This window comes from Rutilus rutilus, assembly GCF_951802725.1.
Source record: "Rutilus rutilus genome assembly, chromosome: 5".
NCBI classification, from domain to species: Eukaryota; Metazoa; Chordata; class Actinopteri; order Cypriniformes; family Leuciscidae; genus Rutilus; species Rutilus rutilus.
This window is the reverse complement of record NC_140213.1, coordinates 21,288,167-21,307,194: the sequence shown is the minus strand read 5'-3', so window position 1 is coordinate 21,307,194 and position 19,028 is coordinate 21,288,167. Positions and strand designations below refer to the sequence as shown.

Below are 19,028 nucleotides of genomic sequence, written 5' to 3'. Positions count from 1 at the left end.
GCGCACGTTCAAACGATGCTATGTCGTCAAGACCGATTTGATCTTGGATTGAGAAGCCGACGCTTTTTTGGATGACGGCAGCCAGTTTTTCTAACTCACTCTCGGACTGTTGTGGGTTAAGGAAATGGGTGATACAGATGGAGAAGCACAAATTATTTGAAATATTGTTTGGGCAGAATAAACTCGTCTTTTTTCTTTTGACCACCTGATCAGCGGCCAGGTCCATTAGTTTTCGACGGCCTCCGCCTTGTCTGTTCATGGCTAGGGAGGCTTCAAATTCTACGGTTTGGTCAGATAGTAACCGGTTGTTGCTCTGTAAAACTTTTTCAATTTGATCGAGAAGTGAATCCACGTCGTAATTATTACCGCGAGTTAAAACTCCGCTGACTGGTGTTTGGAGACTGGGAGCTGACAATGTGATATTGATCACCGGAGAATTTTGGTCAAATCCCCTAGCGAAATTAACAATTTCAGTAAGCATGTCGTGTAAACGTGTGTGATAAGAGGCCAAATCTGTAGAGTTAATCTCTCTCAGATTCGTAGTCCTTCTCAACGTCACGCTATTGAAACGAGGTCGTGGTAAAACATGATATCCGTTAACGTCCCCACCCTCACGAATCAACCTGTCAATGTCTGTGCGACTTAGAGTCTGTGTAGTAGAATCGACATTACCTGATGTGGATGGTTGCGAAGTATCATTACCGCCGGGGTGGTCTGGTGGTGGTTGGTTGTTTAAAACACCGCCAAATTGTACAACAGGATCATCGTCTACACTTAGCACGTGATCGTACAAATTCATATTTGGATTTACAGCTAATTCGAAAAGATCCAAATTAGCGAAGGGTTGTGAAGATTCTAAATTAAACAGATACTCTTCTAAAGAATCAGGAAGTATACTTAGCATTTCAATTTCGTCCGGTGTCAGTTCTGTGTTTAGATTTCAGACCAAAACATGAAATAGTACAAAATCAGAGTATATGAAAAAGTATAAAAAGCAAAACATGAAATAGTACAAAGTCAGAGTATATGTAAAAAGTAAATAGTAAAAAAAAAAAAAAGTATATAAAAGCAAACATAAAATAGTACAAAATCAGAGTATAAAACCATACATAAAATAGTACAATATAAAAATCAAAGCAAACATAGCATATGAAATCAGAGTATATAAAAATCAATACATGATTTAATGGAACACATGTATTTTACTCATCTGACTGTTCGACGAGAATGAGAAGAAGATGATGAACCAAAAGTACCAGTTCATGATGGTATTCGCTGAACATGCGTCCGTTTCTATTGATACGTCGAAATATTTCATCAACCAGATTTTGATTAAATCGATCTTGCGCATTGATTCTGCTATGTACCTCCAGCTGAGAGCTACGAAGATCATCGCTCAATGCGACTAATCTACTACGTGTTTCTATCTGGGCGTCACGAACCTGAACGCGCAGTGTCTCTAATCTAGCAGGTGTATCGCTGTGAGCATGAACCTCACTGTGCAGTGTATCTAAACGGTTTTGTGTTTCGCTGTGTGCATCACGAAGCTGTTGTCTCAATGATTCTATTGAATCAATAAGCGTACGCATCAGAGGAGTAGCAGCGTCATCATCAACTGCCTGAGACCCTGGCGCTGGGGCTACTTCTTCCTCAATGTCTCCTTCGTCTTCTTCCGATGAATGACCGTTGTTTTCATCAATTGTTTGATTAGTGTTTATGACCGATACCTCGTCGTCGTCGTCGAGCTCACTTGGCCAAGAACCACGCTCCCATGCTTCCAGTTGATCACTACCCCAAGCCGTCACATCATCATGCTTTCCGGTCGAACCTGTTGTGTAGAAAAATAACAAAATTCTTAATGGTCTGTTTTTCAATTTGGATTTTTAAACTTATGATAATGTAGTTAGTCTTACCGTAAAACCCGGTCGTGTCAGGACTGTGCTGCTGACTGCTTGCGCCACTGGTAGATGGAGTGGCTGACTGGTTGTCAGGCGGGGTAGCAGGGGAAATGACAGGTGGGGTGGCAGGTGGGGTGGCAGGAGGGCTGGCAGGTGGGGTGATAGGACTGGGGGGTGGGGCGGCGAGTGGAATGGTTGACGGGCTACCGGGCGAACTGTAACCGACGGTCTTTCTGACCTTTCTCAAAGGTTCACCGCTTGGTTCAACACTCTCACCGTCATCATCATCTTTCGTAAGATCTACCACAGCCGATACTGTAAATTAAAAATTTAGTTAAAATAATTGGAATAAAATAAGTTCATTTTAATTTATAAAACAATATAAAAGATAAGTTCTCACATGCATCATTAATGGCTTGGAAGGCGATCAATTCAATATTCGGATTATTTGAGCCTGGAAAAATATAAAACCTGTTTATGCATGAAAGACAATTTAGTGAGCTGATTTTACACACATCAACCGTGAATAATAAAACACATACGCATGTAGCATGTAGCATGTAACCTGGATCTCTACCCTTCAGCCTTGAGAGGACGACTGGCGCTTGAATCTAAAATGCTTGTTCTTTTAGCACACACGCGCTCATGCGCAGACACACACACACACACACACACACACACACACACACACACACGCACGCACGCACACACACACACACACACACACACACACACACACACACACACAGACAAAGCATGGATTTAAAAAAATATAAAAAATAATAAAAAATAATAATAATAATAATAAATATTAATAATAAAAAATAATAATAAAAAAAATAATAATAATAATAAAAATAAAAAAAATAATTAAATTTTAAAAATAAATAATTAAAAATAATAAAAATAAATAAATAATAATAAAAATAAAAAATAATTAAATTTTAAAAATAAATAATTAAAAAATAAAATGAATTGATTAAAATAATTAAGTTAAAAAGATTAGGCAGAATTTCACACACACACACACACACACACACACACACACACACACACACACACACACACACACACACACACACACACACAGCATGGATTAAAAAACAGCTTGTCGTACCAATATCAACCAGGAGATGGCAGTATTTAAAAACAGCTTGTACTAATAACAACCAGAAGATGACAGCAGAGCACTATATGTATTTGGTTTCAACCACAATCGAGGAACAATTTTACCAAAAACAGGATGTAGTTCTTACATCCCCGACGCTAGGGTTGCTGTGGCATCGGTTTAAACAACAACAACAGCCGGGTTGAATGACCCCGCTTTTTCAGACAGTGTTAAAACAGGCTTTTATGTTTTAAAACATCGCGAAAACATATCGACCTAGCTTAAGAAACCATGTAGACGGCGGAAAACTAGTTTGGGTAAACAATTACACGTAGAACTCATAGAACATAAGTCACAGTTAGCACGCATATGATATGATAAGCCAAGAACTATAATAGAACATCAAATGAGATCAGATGGGTAGCGTTAGAACACAACCAGAGCAAAGACGTAATGAAAGCATATGTGGGGGGAGAAAAAACATTTGTTGTGAACATAAAAACAAATGTAGCATGATGGCTAACCAACCGACGGGCATTAAGGAAGGCCTAGTCTTTTCATAATAAAAGTCATGGGAAAACGCACAAAATTATAATTGTGTTTTTCTGAAACATAGACCAAAACTAGTTGACAATCAGATTTATGTGTCCAGGACAGAGTGTAACAACCGAGAAATTATGATATGATAACCCATCTTTTGACAAAACAGTTTCACAATTACCAGATTAATATAAACGATGAAAATAATATAGCAACAACAATAGAGATTTTAACAGACGAAACCCAGCAACAGATAAAAATACAATAGTTAAAACAATGTTTTTAGATAAAACAGCTGCAATACCAGCCAGAGCAACTATAGTCAATCAATGATTTAAAACAATGCTAAAAACAGTAATGAGTTATTCCTAATGTATAAAAAACAGATAAAGCCAACAGATAAAAATAGTAGACAATGCAGTTTAAAACAGCAGATAAAAATACAATAGTTAAAACAATGTTTTTAGATAAAACAGCTGCAATACCAGCCAGAGCAACTATAGTCAATCAATGATTTAAAACAATGCTAAAAACAGTAATGAGTTATTCCTAATGTATAAAAAACAGATAAAGCCAACAGATAAAAATAGTAGACAATGCAGTTTAAAACAGCAGATAAAAATACAATAGTTAAAACAATGTTTTTAGATAAAACAGCTGCAATACCAGCCAGAGCAACATAGTCAATCAATGATTTAAAACAATGCTAAAAACAGTAATGAGTTATTCCTAATGTATAAAAAACAGATAAAGCCAACAGATAAAAATAGTAGACAATGCAGTTTAAAACAGCAGATAAAAATACAATAGTTAAAACAATGTTTTTAGATAAAACAGCTGCAATACCAGCCAGAGCAACATAGTCAATCAATGATTTAAAACAGTGCTAAAACAGTAATGAGTTATTCCTAATGTATAAAAACAGCGTAGTAATATAACATAAAACACTTACTTTTTTGCATCTTGAAAAGGCGAGATGGTCAGAGTTGGTAAAACTGATGGTTTGGCCGAAATCCAGGCGCTTTATTTATAGACCTGTTATGCCTGTGGTGAAAAACGCTACTTACGCCAAAAGATGGCGGTATTGCACAAGGAATAAATTTACTCAGGAAATGGACATCACGAGTCAGGATCAGGTCAGGATGTCCGCACCCTATGCAACGGCAATAATCTATTTCAACCTGTCAAACGGACTGCTAAAATGACCAGCATCTGTGTTTCTTTAAACAGAACGGCTAACATGTTCAACCATGTGTAGCAGAGATATCAGTGTTTATGGCCAATTCTGCGAATACAGACCGCAAAGTCAAACGGACTGCAAAAATGACCAGTACACAAAGTGAAAAACAGCCATTAGTGTGCACAAGAGATAATGATTGTTTACAAAGGCGCTTACATCAGCTTATTGAACACATAAGTTCGGGAGTTGTAACTCTCTATAAACATGTGAGATTAAGAATTTTATTTATTCATCTAAAATTCCCTGTTACCTATGGAATAGCCTAATGAGGAGCAGGAGGACGCGCGCTTAGACAGACAGACACACGCGCGTGCACCGTAATCACTGAATGAGTGAGACGACGGCAGATGGAGCTGCGAGAGAGAGAGAGAGAGAGAAACACTGACATTTATGTTATATTATTTTATCTAAAACTAAAACAATTGTGTTTTATTTTTTAAAAGAACGGTGTGTTTTCAACCTTGGTTAAATTATTTTATAATCTTTTCATTTATACTTTTTAAAGAACAGTATGTTTTCAACTCTTTTTTTTTTGTGATAGGTTTTAGTATTTAGTAAAATCCTTATTCATTTTATTCTTTTGTGTGATAGACACCACACTGATTTTTCATAAGCTGTATGTTGTTTTTCTTCAGTGCTCTATAAACATTTAACTGCTTGTATATTTGTTTTTTCCAATGGTTGTGTGACACACACACAGTCTTCAAACTTTCTGTCAAAACCACATGATCTACGACTAGCTAGGACAATAGGGCAAACCATAACAACAACATATGCTGGAAAGATAATAGATAAAAACAACATATGCGGTAGATAAACCTGTCAAAACACATGATCGAAGGGATAGGAAGGGTCAATAGATAACCATACAGGGGCGGAAAGGGGTGGGACAGGTCAAAGGTCAACCGGAAGGGCGGTGACCGAAAGTCATATCTGAGGGGCGGGACCGGAAGTCATCAATCATTTTGACACATGGTGCATCATAAGTACTACTTGTAGGCGATATTCAAACTAATGAATCCTTAACTTTGAAATACGTATGATAAAATGTATTTTTACAAAGAAAGATTACACTGGAAATATTTTTAAAAAAAATTATTGTTGTAATTGTATAACCTTTTTAATAAAATAGCTAAAATATATACAAGGATAGATGTAAACAAAAACTTAAAAGGTCAATATAAGCCTTCTCTTTAAATAATTTTTTATTGTGTTTTATTAGTGATACATTTGGGTAGAGAATATATTCCAAAACTTTCTGAAAATACAGCATGAGAATTAACTGCACAATTACTAGAAATGTTTACCTTGGATATTATACAATTTGCAAGCACAATTTGTGAAAAAAACAACAACAACTGTGTTTCCAACTGTGAACCAATTATATATATATATATATATATATATATATATATATATATATATATAATGTATGTATGTATGTGTTTATATATATGTATGTATGGCTCAGTGACACACCTGAATGAAAGGCTCATTATGGGTGTGAACTTCTCAGGTGTGAACCACTAAATATTCATGATGGTGTAAGGATCGTTTACGCCCCATCCGCATATTGCCTTTCCAAACTAAAAGTGTTTCACAAAATTTAAATCAATGTATCGTTTTATGTGAATGATTAGGCAGGATGATTTTCACATCATTTTGAAGAAAAAACTCTAGGCGACGACATCCATTAGTTAAAAGTCTTATTGACACATATTTAGTATTTAGTATTAGTACTTATTTCAGAAACTTTCATTTTTAGTTTTTTTCAATAACCATGCATAAACATTATTCTCTCAAAAATGAAAACGTACATGTTGCTCACATATTATGGTAGCCCTGTTTGTGCTAAATAGAGTGTAATTACACCTTTGCCATTAATATGTTTATAAGCAACTGAAAAAAGTACAAATGTCAGGGCATGTCAGAACATCTCAAGGACCCCAAAAACACCTCAGACCCCAGAGGGTTAAGTTATCCAAATCTGCATCATGCTTCTTCGGAACAGGCGTTACAGCAGCAATTTTCAATGCTGCTGGGACAACACCAGTACGCAAAGATTCATTAACAATGCCAAGAACAGCTAGGCACAGTGAGTCAAAACAAGATTTAAACAAGCTTGTAGGGAGGGGATCAAGTAAGCAAGTGGTAACTTTCATACATGATACCACCCTAGTGAGCAGCTCAGAGTCAATTTCAGAAAAGGTAGTAAAGGATGTGCCAGAGAAACTAGGCAAGCATAGTACAGAAGAGGAAACAGGTATAGCATGAATCATTTTATAAACATTGTCAATTTTAGAGCTAAAAAAAATGAAGAAAATCATTACACACCTGATTTGAGACAGACTTATCACAGTTAATGTTGGTACCTCTCTGCCTGTTTATAGTATGAAAGAGATGCCTTGGATTACTTTGATTATCTGAGAAAAATAAACAGATCTGGCAGACTCAATTGCAGATCTATATTCCCCCAGGTGATCTTTCCAAGCATGATAAAATAAATTCAGGCCTGAGTTATGCCACTTGCGCTCCAATTTACGGCAAGCTGCTTTCCTAAAGCGCAGGTCATCATTATACCAAGGGGCAGAACGAGTAAAAGAGACTCGTGACTTCAAGGGAGCAAAATAATCTAAATTAGAGGCAAGAACAGTATTCAGGTGTAAAATCCTATCTTCCAGGAGCAGAAATATTCAAAACAAGGCATTCAAATGATGAGAACTGTGGTACACACACAGCGCTGGTGTTAGATTGCAGATTATGAACCACAATAATGCCCCCACCTCGACCAGTAGGTCGCAGGAGATCAAACAGTCCATACCCCTCAGGAGTGATCTGGTTGAAGAGGAAACCGTCATTTTGTTTATGCCATGTTTCAGTTAAAAACAATAAGTCCAGTTTTCGCTCTGCGATGATATCCGATAAAAGCAGGGCTTTATTGTTTACTGAGCGTGCATTGAACAACGCAACATTTACGGGGCTCTGGCACATCGCAGGCAACTCCGATCGAACGAACGAAGATAAATTACTCAAGACTACACCAGTATGAGACACGCTTTTAGCCTGACGCCGGCACTGTTGTATTACAAATTTATTAAATATTTAAATTAGGTTACCTTGTGTTTTACAGTGAGGCATAGATGATTAGATTCAAAGAAGATTAAGTCAAGCAACCCAGGTGTCTGACATTAACCTTTTGTCTGTATGGACCTCCTGAACAGTGTCATTGTCCCAAGTTAAGCTATGATAATGTGAAGGTATGGGTGATACTGTCAGGCTGATTGAATTAGCATTTATGCACTATTGAGGACAGAATGAATAATGACCGAGCAAAAAGAGGATGGGGTGTTACAACTAAAGGGATAAATACATGGGTTGGAAATATTTTGACTTTGGCTTAAAATATTAATACTGTTATAATCATGTTTTATGTGGAATGTTTATCATGAATGCTGGGGAAATTTGATTTTGATAAACTAATTGTGGTAAAAAGAGTGCAACATTCATTTGTTAAGGACATAATTGTTTATTTAATGAAACAGTTATGAAAGCACAAAACCACTTTATTGAGGGGATCAGATGAAAATCAAGAACACATTTCATTGTAATATAAACAAAACTTTTAGTCAATAAGCATTTCAATATTTCCTTTCTGAATTGGATTTGGACATCAAATATCTCTTTGTATTTTTCTCAGGTTTAAGCAAAATAATGTAACATTTTGGAGTGAAGATACAGAGCAGCAGGCCATAACTGGAGGCCAGAATTGCAAAAATCTCCACGGCCACGGTGTATTTCCCTGGTGAGCTGACATACGCCGGCACAAATGCAATCCACACAGCACAGAAGATCAGCATGCTGAAAGTAATAAATTTAGCCTCATTGAAATTATCTGGGAGTTTTCGAGCAAAGAAGGCCAGAAGGGAGCAGACAGCTGCAAGCAGGCCGATGTAGCCCAACACCAGGGAGAAGGCCAATGGAGAGCCCACATCACACAAAAGAATAATCTGGGCAGTTTCACGAGTCATTAGCTTACGTGGGACGGGAGGTGCCAGACTCAGCCATGTGCAGCAAATCACCACTTGCACAGTTGTGCACAAGAAGATAATGCTACGCTGCTGTAGAGGGCCGAACCATTTCATTACATTAGTGCCAGGGAGAGTGGCTCTGAAAGCCATGAGTACCACTATAGTCTTCCCAAGGATGCAGGACAGACAGAGGGAGAATGCAATACCAAATACACTGTGTCGAAGCCCACAAGACCATGATGTGGGCTGCCCAATAAAGGCTAGTGCACACAAAAAACAAAGCCACAATGAGCTAAGAATGAGGAAACTGAGCTCGGAGTTGTTAGCTCTGACTAGTGGTGTGTGGCGTTTAAGGGCAAATATCAGAGCAACTGCGAGTGTGAAACAGGATCCCAGCAGAGCCACAGCTAGCAAAGTGATGCCCATGGTATCGTTGTAGGAAAGGAACTCCACCAGCTTCGGGATGCAGGTGTCTCGTCTAGTATTGGACCAGAACTCAGGCAGGCACTTTTCACATTCTAAGACATCTGATAAATACAATTTTAAGATAATCTTTCCTATAAAGATTTATTGTGCACAGTAGCAAAATACATTTTAAACAAATCTAAATGAGTTTTGTTAAACACAGAAACATCAGCAGGACAAGAGTTGATTTAGGATATACCTGTCTGATTGCTAAACTCCCCAGCTGCACAGACAATGCAGTCAAAGCAGCAGAGAGGAAAGTTTGGCCTGGTAGACTTTCTAGTGCCTGGAGGACAGCTAGTGCTGCAGACTGATATAGGGACCTGCAATTTAGAGAAAAGACAAACTACAAAGATACACATCATAAATGTATGTATAAGTATCCAGCAAATACAAAAGCTATACAAGAAAGGAAACGAGTATTCAACATTGAATACTAAAACTTCTCAGTAAAAGTAAAAAAAAAAAAAAAACGATAAATGAATAAATCACACTGGAGCATTACTTGTCTCTGGTTTCCATTCCAGATTATGTTTTTTTCTTCAATCACTAGTTTAGGCTGCATCGTTTCATCAAATCTCCCCACAGTGGCGTACCACACCTTTCCGTTGCCAATGAGTTGCCAGTTGATGAGATCATACATGGCCACAGGATCTCCATTGCCGTCAAACTTGGTCTCCTCACCAAAGTCATTAGTGAAGTGGATATGCTTTAAATAATGCAGGAGCTTCATGTTTATAAGTGATTGGATTAGACACAAAGAGTGAATAAAAGAAAGATAAAAGTAAACATGGAACAGTGGTAACATTTGTTTAAACTTTATTATCTAAACTAGAGAACATTAATCGTAAGACACAAGCGTAAGTCAAACAGATATAAAAGTTGTGCATTTTACCTGCCATGGCTGTATGCTGCTGGAGTTGGGGCACAAACCCCCAGAAAAAGGTCCGTTGCCTGGTTCACATTGCAGCATTGAATCCAGAGCATGTGCAATGGCGTACACTGCCTTATAAACATTATAAGAGATTCTCAGCTGAGATACATCTGAGTAGATGTTACCTGTATTGGCAAGTACTTCAGAGCCATTACAGGGGGGTCTAATAGAGGAGCTCTTATTGACTGTACCTAGAGAGCACTTAAACATCTCTTGCCAAAACTGCAGAACAAATGGGTCCTGTGGGTATTTCGAGGGATGTAACCGTAGCAGGAAAGGCTGCAGGCCGGGTATATCCGCCCTGCGGATGGCAAAGCCCATGGAGCCCTGCAGGATGGAATGGAATTCAGGAGTGGAGAGGACTGCTGCTGTGATCCAGGCCTCGCTGGCCAACCATTGAATACCAGTGAGGTTTTGCCGAAGAGCCTCCCAAAAGAGAGCTCTTGCATCTTGCTCTAGAGCAAAGACCAGCACCACACGGGTTCCTGACTCAGGGATCCTCTTTACAATCCTTGACATCTCTGTTTGGTCATGGTTTTTGGGGATTATTTCATAAAAAGCAATACATGCACCTAGTTTGGTCACCTCATCATTAAAAAGTTGAGCACCACCACGGCCATAAGCATCATCCCCTGCGAATGTACCTAACCAGCTCCAACCGAAGTGTTGCACCAGCTGTGCCAGAGCATCCACTTGGAAAAGGTCACTGGGCATAGTCCTTAGAAATGCAGGAAACTCTAGTTTATTACTGAGACATGCACAGCTTGAGAAATAGCTTACCTAGGGAGAGGAGAGGACATGAGATCGGAGAGCATAGTATACATGACTGAAAAACATGAATGTACCTCTGTATGCGCATTAAAACTGCACAGCTCACCTGTGGAACATGAAAAACACCCAGAAAGTGTGCAACCACTAGGGATAATGTGGATCCTCCATCACCAATGACAACAGGCACCCTGCCTCGGCACTCTGGTTTTCCTGTGCCCTCTTCATTCCCATTCATTAGGGCCAAGGCTGTGCGGAGGGCATGGAAAGGGGTACTGCATGAATCATAAATCTGATAACCCAGAGTTAAGTTGGCTAGGAGTATTTTATCTCTGTTGATCTCCTCTATGGCAAAAACCATTGTCTGCATCCATCTAAAGGTTCGGAAATTAAACCTTTTTGGGACAAAGCACATTAAATTATCAACAAAATTGCATTTTTTATGTTTATAACATTTCTACAGTAAATGGCTATTGCAAAACTGCTCAACAATATACGTAATAAATGAGAGAGAGAATGCCAGTCTGAAAATTAAGAAGCAAAGGGGGAAAAAAGAAAACAATTTCAAAATATTAAGCATAAATGCAGTATTGTAATATTTAAGGATAAGACTCTATTTACTGACTGACCCAAAGCACTGCGTAGAATGTGGCTCTGCAGTAAAAGATGGAGGATATTCCAGCACAGTATCGTGTAGCGAGAAGAGGGCACCGAACATGATGTCCCCTTCACTGGTTAGCACAGGCAGGTCTGAGGTGCTGCGGATGAGTCGACAGGTCTGAAGGAACTGTGAAGAGATCAAAGCGCTGAGGAACAACACTGTCACACAAACATACACACTGCTATATGCCATTCTTTCTCTGTACACTTCACTGCTTGAACCAAATTAAACACCACTTTGAAGCTTCATTGCACACACAGAGGGGTTTCCTACATGATATGATTCCAATATAATTTACAAATGCATGAACACACATTCTAGCTCACTCTCGCTAACATAGTTCACACAAGATTCACCTAAGCCCACCTTTATACTGTACTCAGAAGCAACCTCAAATAAACTTGCATAAACCATACACATTCCCTGAGGGAATGTCTTCGTACATGAACAGAACATCACAGAAATAGATAATTTTTGTACAATCTTATATATATATATATATATATATATATATATATATATATATATATATATATATATATATATATATATATATATATATATATTATATTATATGATTATATATTATATGTTTTCTGCAAAATTATATGGCTAGTAAACTAAATAATTAATCTCACAAAAGTATTACTAAGTATAACTACTTTGGAAGGAAAAATACCAAATTGCAGAACCAAATTGCATGCTACAAAGGGCATATATATCACATCATATATATGCTTTTAGTAACACTTTCTATGAAGCCTGTATTTATTATGCATTATAAAGGTATTCTTAATGCATTATAATGCATGCATAATGCCTTAACCTTATATACAACATATACAACACAACATTTAGAGTGTGCATGGAAGACATACAAAATGGATATATGGGAATACTGGCTTGACAAGAACCACCCCTCACACATTCTTGCCTGCCTTTTACATGACATTAGAAAACACAACTTACATGAACGTGGTTAACACAACTGTAAAATAGCATATACTGTATTTGTGCACCTCAAACTGTATATGACTGTTTATATTGTATACATAAATGTATCTTTGCTTATCATTTTTAGGACAAGAACAAAAATAACCAATCAGCTGGACATAAATAAAAATAACAGTTAGCTGCACATAGACTTTAACACTTCTAAATATCAATTGAAAATGTTTGTTAAAATGGGATTGACCTTTTTTATCTTTTATGTTTCCTTTTGTACAAATAGCTACCTATTAAATCTACATGATTTTTGTATATTACTGCATAGGTATTAGATTTGGTAAAACCTTGTAATTTTACCGTTTTTATGAATTAAACATTATTTGCATTGTGAATGTACTGTTCCTTTGTACTTTCCCACACAACTTTGATTTTACCTTAAAGGAAATCTCTTATAACCACTCCATGATATCTTATATTATGGCTGTTTAAAGGAAGACTGAACTTTTGTTATTTTGCTTAAAGCAGACAAAGACCACTTACAATTATTATGACCACATTATAAAGCTTTTTAGATGTTCAAAAGAAGACTTTGTTTTTGTAAAATATTACAAAAATATTTCTGTTATAAGGCATTCTGTTTCTGTATTATAATGCATTAAAAATACTCTTATAATGCATTATAAATACAGGCTTCATAGAAAGTGTTACCATGTTGTTGTTTTTTTACATGGTAGTTTAAAGCCTACCGTTTCGATAGATCTGCTGAATAGCTCATTACAGGTTCTTCTACAGCATTTGGAGGCATGTTATCACAATTACTGCTATGAGCTATGTTCAAACAAAAGGGTATACTAAGTGTACCTCCAGGCCATAGTTTTCATTGTCTTCACACTAATATTACCAAGAGACTGCCAATGCTGTATGCAATGAGCATCTATGATGAGCTCTCCCAGGATCAATTTAGCACTTGAGATTATTGTAAACTGCTATAGTGTTGGCTGTTACAGAGAGTAAACTCGAAATGGTTAATGAAAGATAGTAGGATATTATGTTTGTGTATGTGTACCTACTAAACCAAATTTTGGGGACAATATTGTACCATGCAGTGAGCTATATCTGACAAAACCTCCTTTGGTGGACATCCGATACCTTGCTTGTTTAGGAGAAAGAACCACTGGTGCTTAAGAGGATATAGTTCTCGCCGTGGAGCGTCGGTCAGAACTTAGGACAGGAGGCAGGAATAAGTTTGAACACTTTACTGAAGTTTCTTCAACAACACACACAGACATACATTAGATGGCAATGATTCCAATTTTATATTATAGGTGTAGATTTAGATGCCTCACTGCTTATATTGATGGAAATGGTGGGTTAACATTATATACTGGAGTGTATGTGTGTGGCTGCAAATAAACAATACATTTTACATAAACACATTATTAATGAGGTCTATCGGCCCAACATCATATCTAGCACAAAACAACAGCTTAACTAGGTGAATCATAACTTATAAGTCACTATTTCTTAACATGTAAATTTGTACAGAACAAAAAAAATATATATCTGTTTCATTAATACAAAAGCAGCACTTAAATAACTTACAAACAACATGCATTCTACAATGACGATCATCATTTGCTAATACTCATCATTTCTATCGAATGGATTTATGACCCAACTACTTGAATATTTCTAGATATTCACATATATAATCAATGTTAAGCAAGTAAGGAATAAATGAAGCTCACTTTTCTCAAATGGACGCACACAGTTATTGATAATCAACACAAACACTGCACCACGACTTTTGGAACAGTCTTCCCGTGGGGAGCACAGCTGTTTTTTTATCATGCGCATTTCTCATGCACAAACACTTCCGCCGCGTCCGCCAATGGCCACTAGATTGCGCCTTTGCGCTACCTTTGTAACATTGCTAGTACCAGGATGGACCCGCTTTGCCTTCAAAACAGCTTCATTTCTTTGTGACATAGATTCAACAAGGTGCTGAAAACATTCCTCAGAGATTTTGTACGGTGGCCCAGTAGTGCACAGGTGGCCCAGATTTGTCACCAAAAATCATTCCATTTGCTGAAACACAGAGAAAGTTATGGCCAAATTAAGACTCAAAAATACCCCATAGTGGATGAAAACATCCACAACACCACATAAGGGTTAAGATTGCAATGCTGGGATGTGTGTGTGTGTGTGTGTGTGTGTGTGTGTGTGTGTGTGTGTGTGTGTGTGTGTGTGTGTGTGTGTGTGTGTGTGTGTGTGTGTGTGTGTGGTGCGGGCGCGATTGAACAGTGGACACATAAAAACATACTCTGTCATTTTGTTCATACAGGACAACATTCAGACTGCAAAGTGTTAACTTATATTTGTGTACAGTCGCAATAAAACACAACATTGTGCTTTTGTAAAATAATTTCAAGCAATCCGCCCCCCGAAAGGCGCTAAATTAAAATAAAATGCTCACGGCTGCACGGGCATTCTTAACGGTGCGCGTCCACGGCGAGGAACGAGCAGAACAGAGTCAACGTTTTTTAGCTCATTCCTACTTCCATAGGAATTCATTGAAAACGCTCACTCTGCTCCACACCATTATCAATGTCCGTGCGTACGAACATATTTTACTTTCATTTTTAAGTTAGCGATTCAAAAGCCCCCAGCGGTGTCACACGTTGATTAACCGATGTATTTGGATGCTAAACTATTCTTTATTATAGGCTTTGTACTTCACTCGTGTTCCAATATCGACGGAAAAAATCATCCTCTTCACACGCGCGAAAAATGTGCTTGGAAACATCACAGTGGAGCGGTGCTTACTGTGAATGTACGAATTGTACTACAGAGCAGTGTAATTTTTATATGTTAGGTTGACTATTTTATTATTATATTTTATTAAGGCTATAATGAACAGGCTGCGATGTTAACCCTTGTGCATTGTTCAAATTCACTACCCTTTCGTTATGTTCGCGGCTGAAAACAGCCACTACTTTGAACTGCTGTAAAAATGTATCAGATAAATCTTTTTTTCAATTTTTTTTGCATAAATCTATTAATCAACCTCAGTCCTGCTCAAAACTACTAAATGTTAAAAAAAAAATCAGGATTTTAACTCTTTAATTGCCAAATTCGTAAATGATGTCACTGATTTGGGGAAAAAAACACACAAAATGACTGATTTTCAATATAAAATGTGATTGTGGACTGGATTTTTTTTAACCTTTTATCACAGTCTTGGACATGTCAAAGATTAGAAACAACATTGGTTTTGATGCATTGTTAGTTTTTGTGCAGCATCAGATTTTAACTTTTTCTCCCTCATTTACTTTTCGTGGCTGTTTTTGCCCCATTGACTTCCATTATAACCACATTTTTTGATTGCAAAGCCATGACACCATATAATCATGCATTTTTGATTGTTGGTGGTTTTCCCTGTTGGGAAGAGGTAAAATTTGTAATTTTTACTGTTGATAACCAGATGGCACCATTAACCCTTTAGATAGGCCTGTGCAAAAAAAAGCTTAGTTTCTGGCTTTTACATGGAGTTATATGGAGTTTATATGGAGTATAATAGCATAATAAAGTGTGTGTGTGTGTGTGTGTACACAAAAACTAACAATGCATCAAAACCAATGTTGTTTCTAATCTTTGACATGTCCAAGACTGTGATAAAAGGTAAAAAAAAATCCAGTCCACAATCACATTTTATATTGAAAATCAGTCATTTTGTGTGTTTTTTCCCCCAAATCAGTGACATCATTTACGAATTTGGCAATTAAAGAGTTAAAATCCTGAATTGTTTTTAAACATTTAGTAGTTTTGAGCAGGACTGAGGTTGATTAATAGATTTATGCAAAAAAAATTTTGAAAAAAATATTTATCTGATACATTTTTACAGCAGTTCAAAGTAGTGGCTGTTTTCAGCCACGAACATAACGAAAGGGTAGTGAATTTGCCCACAGTGTACTGTTGAATTTTTTAAAAATTTCAAAGCATTTTCCCAAAATATGTGTGTTAGAAATAAAGTTGTTCCAACACGAAGTGCCTTTTCTTTCCGTCCTTTATTTGGTAGTGAATGAATAAAACAAAAGAAAGAATCCAGCGCTGGGAAGCTCAGAAAAATAGCTTAAGGCTTCCAGTATTCTGAACAAAGAATATATACTGAAAATGTATAGGGAGTATCACAATCTTAACCAATAAAATCATCCATGATATCATAGGTATCATGTATACTGTTGTATAACATGACTATAAAAGGTATACATCCGATACATTTGCCTTCGGAGCCTTGCGGTCCTGAAGCTCTGATAAGCTTTTCTCACATACAATACATGGAAAAGAACAAGACCCTAACTCCCTCGAAATCTGAGGGTCCTTCTTAATGTGAAACAGATGTGCCTTACATACATACAAAGGAATGTGCAAGCAAGGCTTTCTTACTGTACAGCACAGGGCCTTTTGTTCTCTGGACACAACTTATGCTCTGGACAAAACATATTTATGAATAAAGCTATTGCAATGGACAAAGCTGAGATAAAGAAAATACATTTCTGACAATGGCCCCTTTGATAAGATAATTATCATATAACAGAATTATCATATCACAACATTCTCAGCATGTCCATTATGTGTAAGATAATACATTGAAACATTCTTCATTCAAACATTAAGGCTTTACAGTTCTGTTCATCATAGCATATTGAGAAGATACAAAAGTATTCATAGCACGATAAATCAACATCCTAATGAATGGAATAATACATCAAACAATAAATGCAAGAATTAACAGTATCGTTCCTATTGGAATTAAAGCAGATACAAGCATCTGCTTCCAGCTCGTTATCCAATCACCGAAGCCGCTTCTGTCACTCACTTCTCTTCTCTGCAATTCATCAGCAATTTTTGTCATATTATTTATTCCTTCAGCGATAACGTGACCATCTTCGTCATTCGCCGGGATAAAAGTACAACAGGAGATACCAACGATGACACACACCCCTCCTCTGGCCGCGGTTAATTGGTCTAAAACGAGGCGGTTCTGCAGCGAAAGTAAACGAATAGCGCAAAGTTCTTCTTGGACACCAGCTAAAGTGTCTCTTGTAGTTTTAATAAAGGAGATCAATTCATATCTTGTAACTTCGACTTCAATTTGAAGACTGCTAATTCCTATTGTTGGAAAAATACCTTCAAAGAATTTTTTCCATACCAGTCCATAATCGATGTTCCTTTGGTACTGGATTATCTCTACCCAAACTACTAACTGAACTGCGGTCAGAGAGAGAGCGTATGCTTCTTTGGTTCATCACTTCATCCTTCCTATGTGGTCGAATAATCATAGAATATTCTTCTAGAGTTACTAGGGCACATCGTCCACTCCAATTAAAAGGTAACGAGGTGAAAACCATGTGCCCGCATAACCAAAACCAATCTCTCAAAGCTCTTGTTCCTTTTACAGATGGAACATACCTATTACAATTTTTACCCGAATAAAGTCCACAATACTCATCACACAACTCTTGAATCTCGGGCGTTGCTATTGCATAAGCATTCATAGTAAATACAGGGTTTGCTGCTGTTTTGGTACATACTTCCAAGTCAAATTTTCCTTCTCCCATTAAACAACTAAAACAACATGGCGTATTTCGTACTTCACATCGGCGATATATTTGACTACATTTACTCTCAGGAATTGTGCCCAGTGTTGCAGATCCTATTTTTCTTTCCATACATAACAATGAGTCTGGAATGGGACCTACAGTTGCCACTTTAACATGTACCTGTACTGCAACTGTCAGTGTCCTATGATCAGGACAAGTCCAATTTACCGTTGAGTTTTGAGGTGCAATCGATCCGATATTACTAAGAAATAAAGGACAGAACAAGTCTTCTTCTGTCGTTGGTGATTTAACACTTACATGAGGTCCGGAAGCACTTTGTGGCATTTTTGTGCAAACATAACAGTCACCCTTTTTTCCTGTCGATTTAGCAGTGAAGTTGGCTAACCTCCACCACATATTGGAGGCAAATGCGTGTGGTTCATCTTCGTGGCTCAGCCAAGTTTCATTACCACTGCTAACAAGGGCTTGTGCATAAATGAGCATGCTTGTCAGCACGAGCAGGTGTAATAGTAACTTTACAGACATGGCTTAATGGATGCGATGATAATTATTGCTAATTTCAATCAGCAATCTCGTTCTTCGTCTACTTCTCTTCCTCGCTCTCCTTTCGATCAGTGCTGGAGGTCCACTTCCGCATAAGCTTATGCGTTCCCCTGGGATGGAGCTGCCTTCACTCTGCTAGCGTGGATCCACTGCGGCTGGAGGTCTGTCAGAACACCGGTCCTTGTCACAGCGATCACCGTGGCAGGCCCCAGATAGTTTGGTTCCCCAAGTTTCGTGGGCTTCAGACACTTTATCAGCACCTGTTGTCCTG

The 19,028-nt window shown here is 37.6% G+C and overlaps 1 protein-coding gene across 1 annotated transcript; it reads right to left on the bottom strand.

The window, feature by feature from the left end:
- Positions 1-8,424: 8,424 nt before the first annotated feature.
- Positions 8,425-11,714, bottom strand: LOC311291101 (extracellular calcium-sensing receptor-like; the record flags this gene model as incomplete). Its single annotated transcript, XM_084409972.1, has 6 exons — positions 11,611-11,714; positions 11,091-11,376; positions 10,175-10,993; positions 9,785-10,006; positions 9,479-9,602; positions 8,425-9,341 (listed from the first exon to the last, which is right to left on the bottom strand). The coding sequence occupies exons 1-6, from the start codon at positions 11,697-11,699 to the stop codon at positions 8,425-8,427; spliced, it is 2,457 nt and encodes an 818-aa protein (XP_084266098.1). The 5' UTR covers positions 11,700-11,714.
- Positions 11,715-19,028: the final 7,314 nt, after the last annotated feature.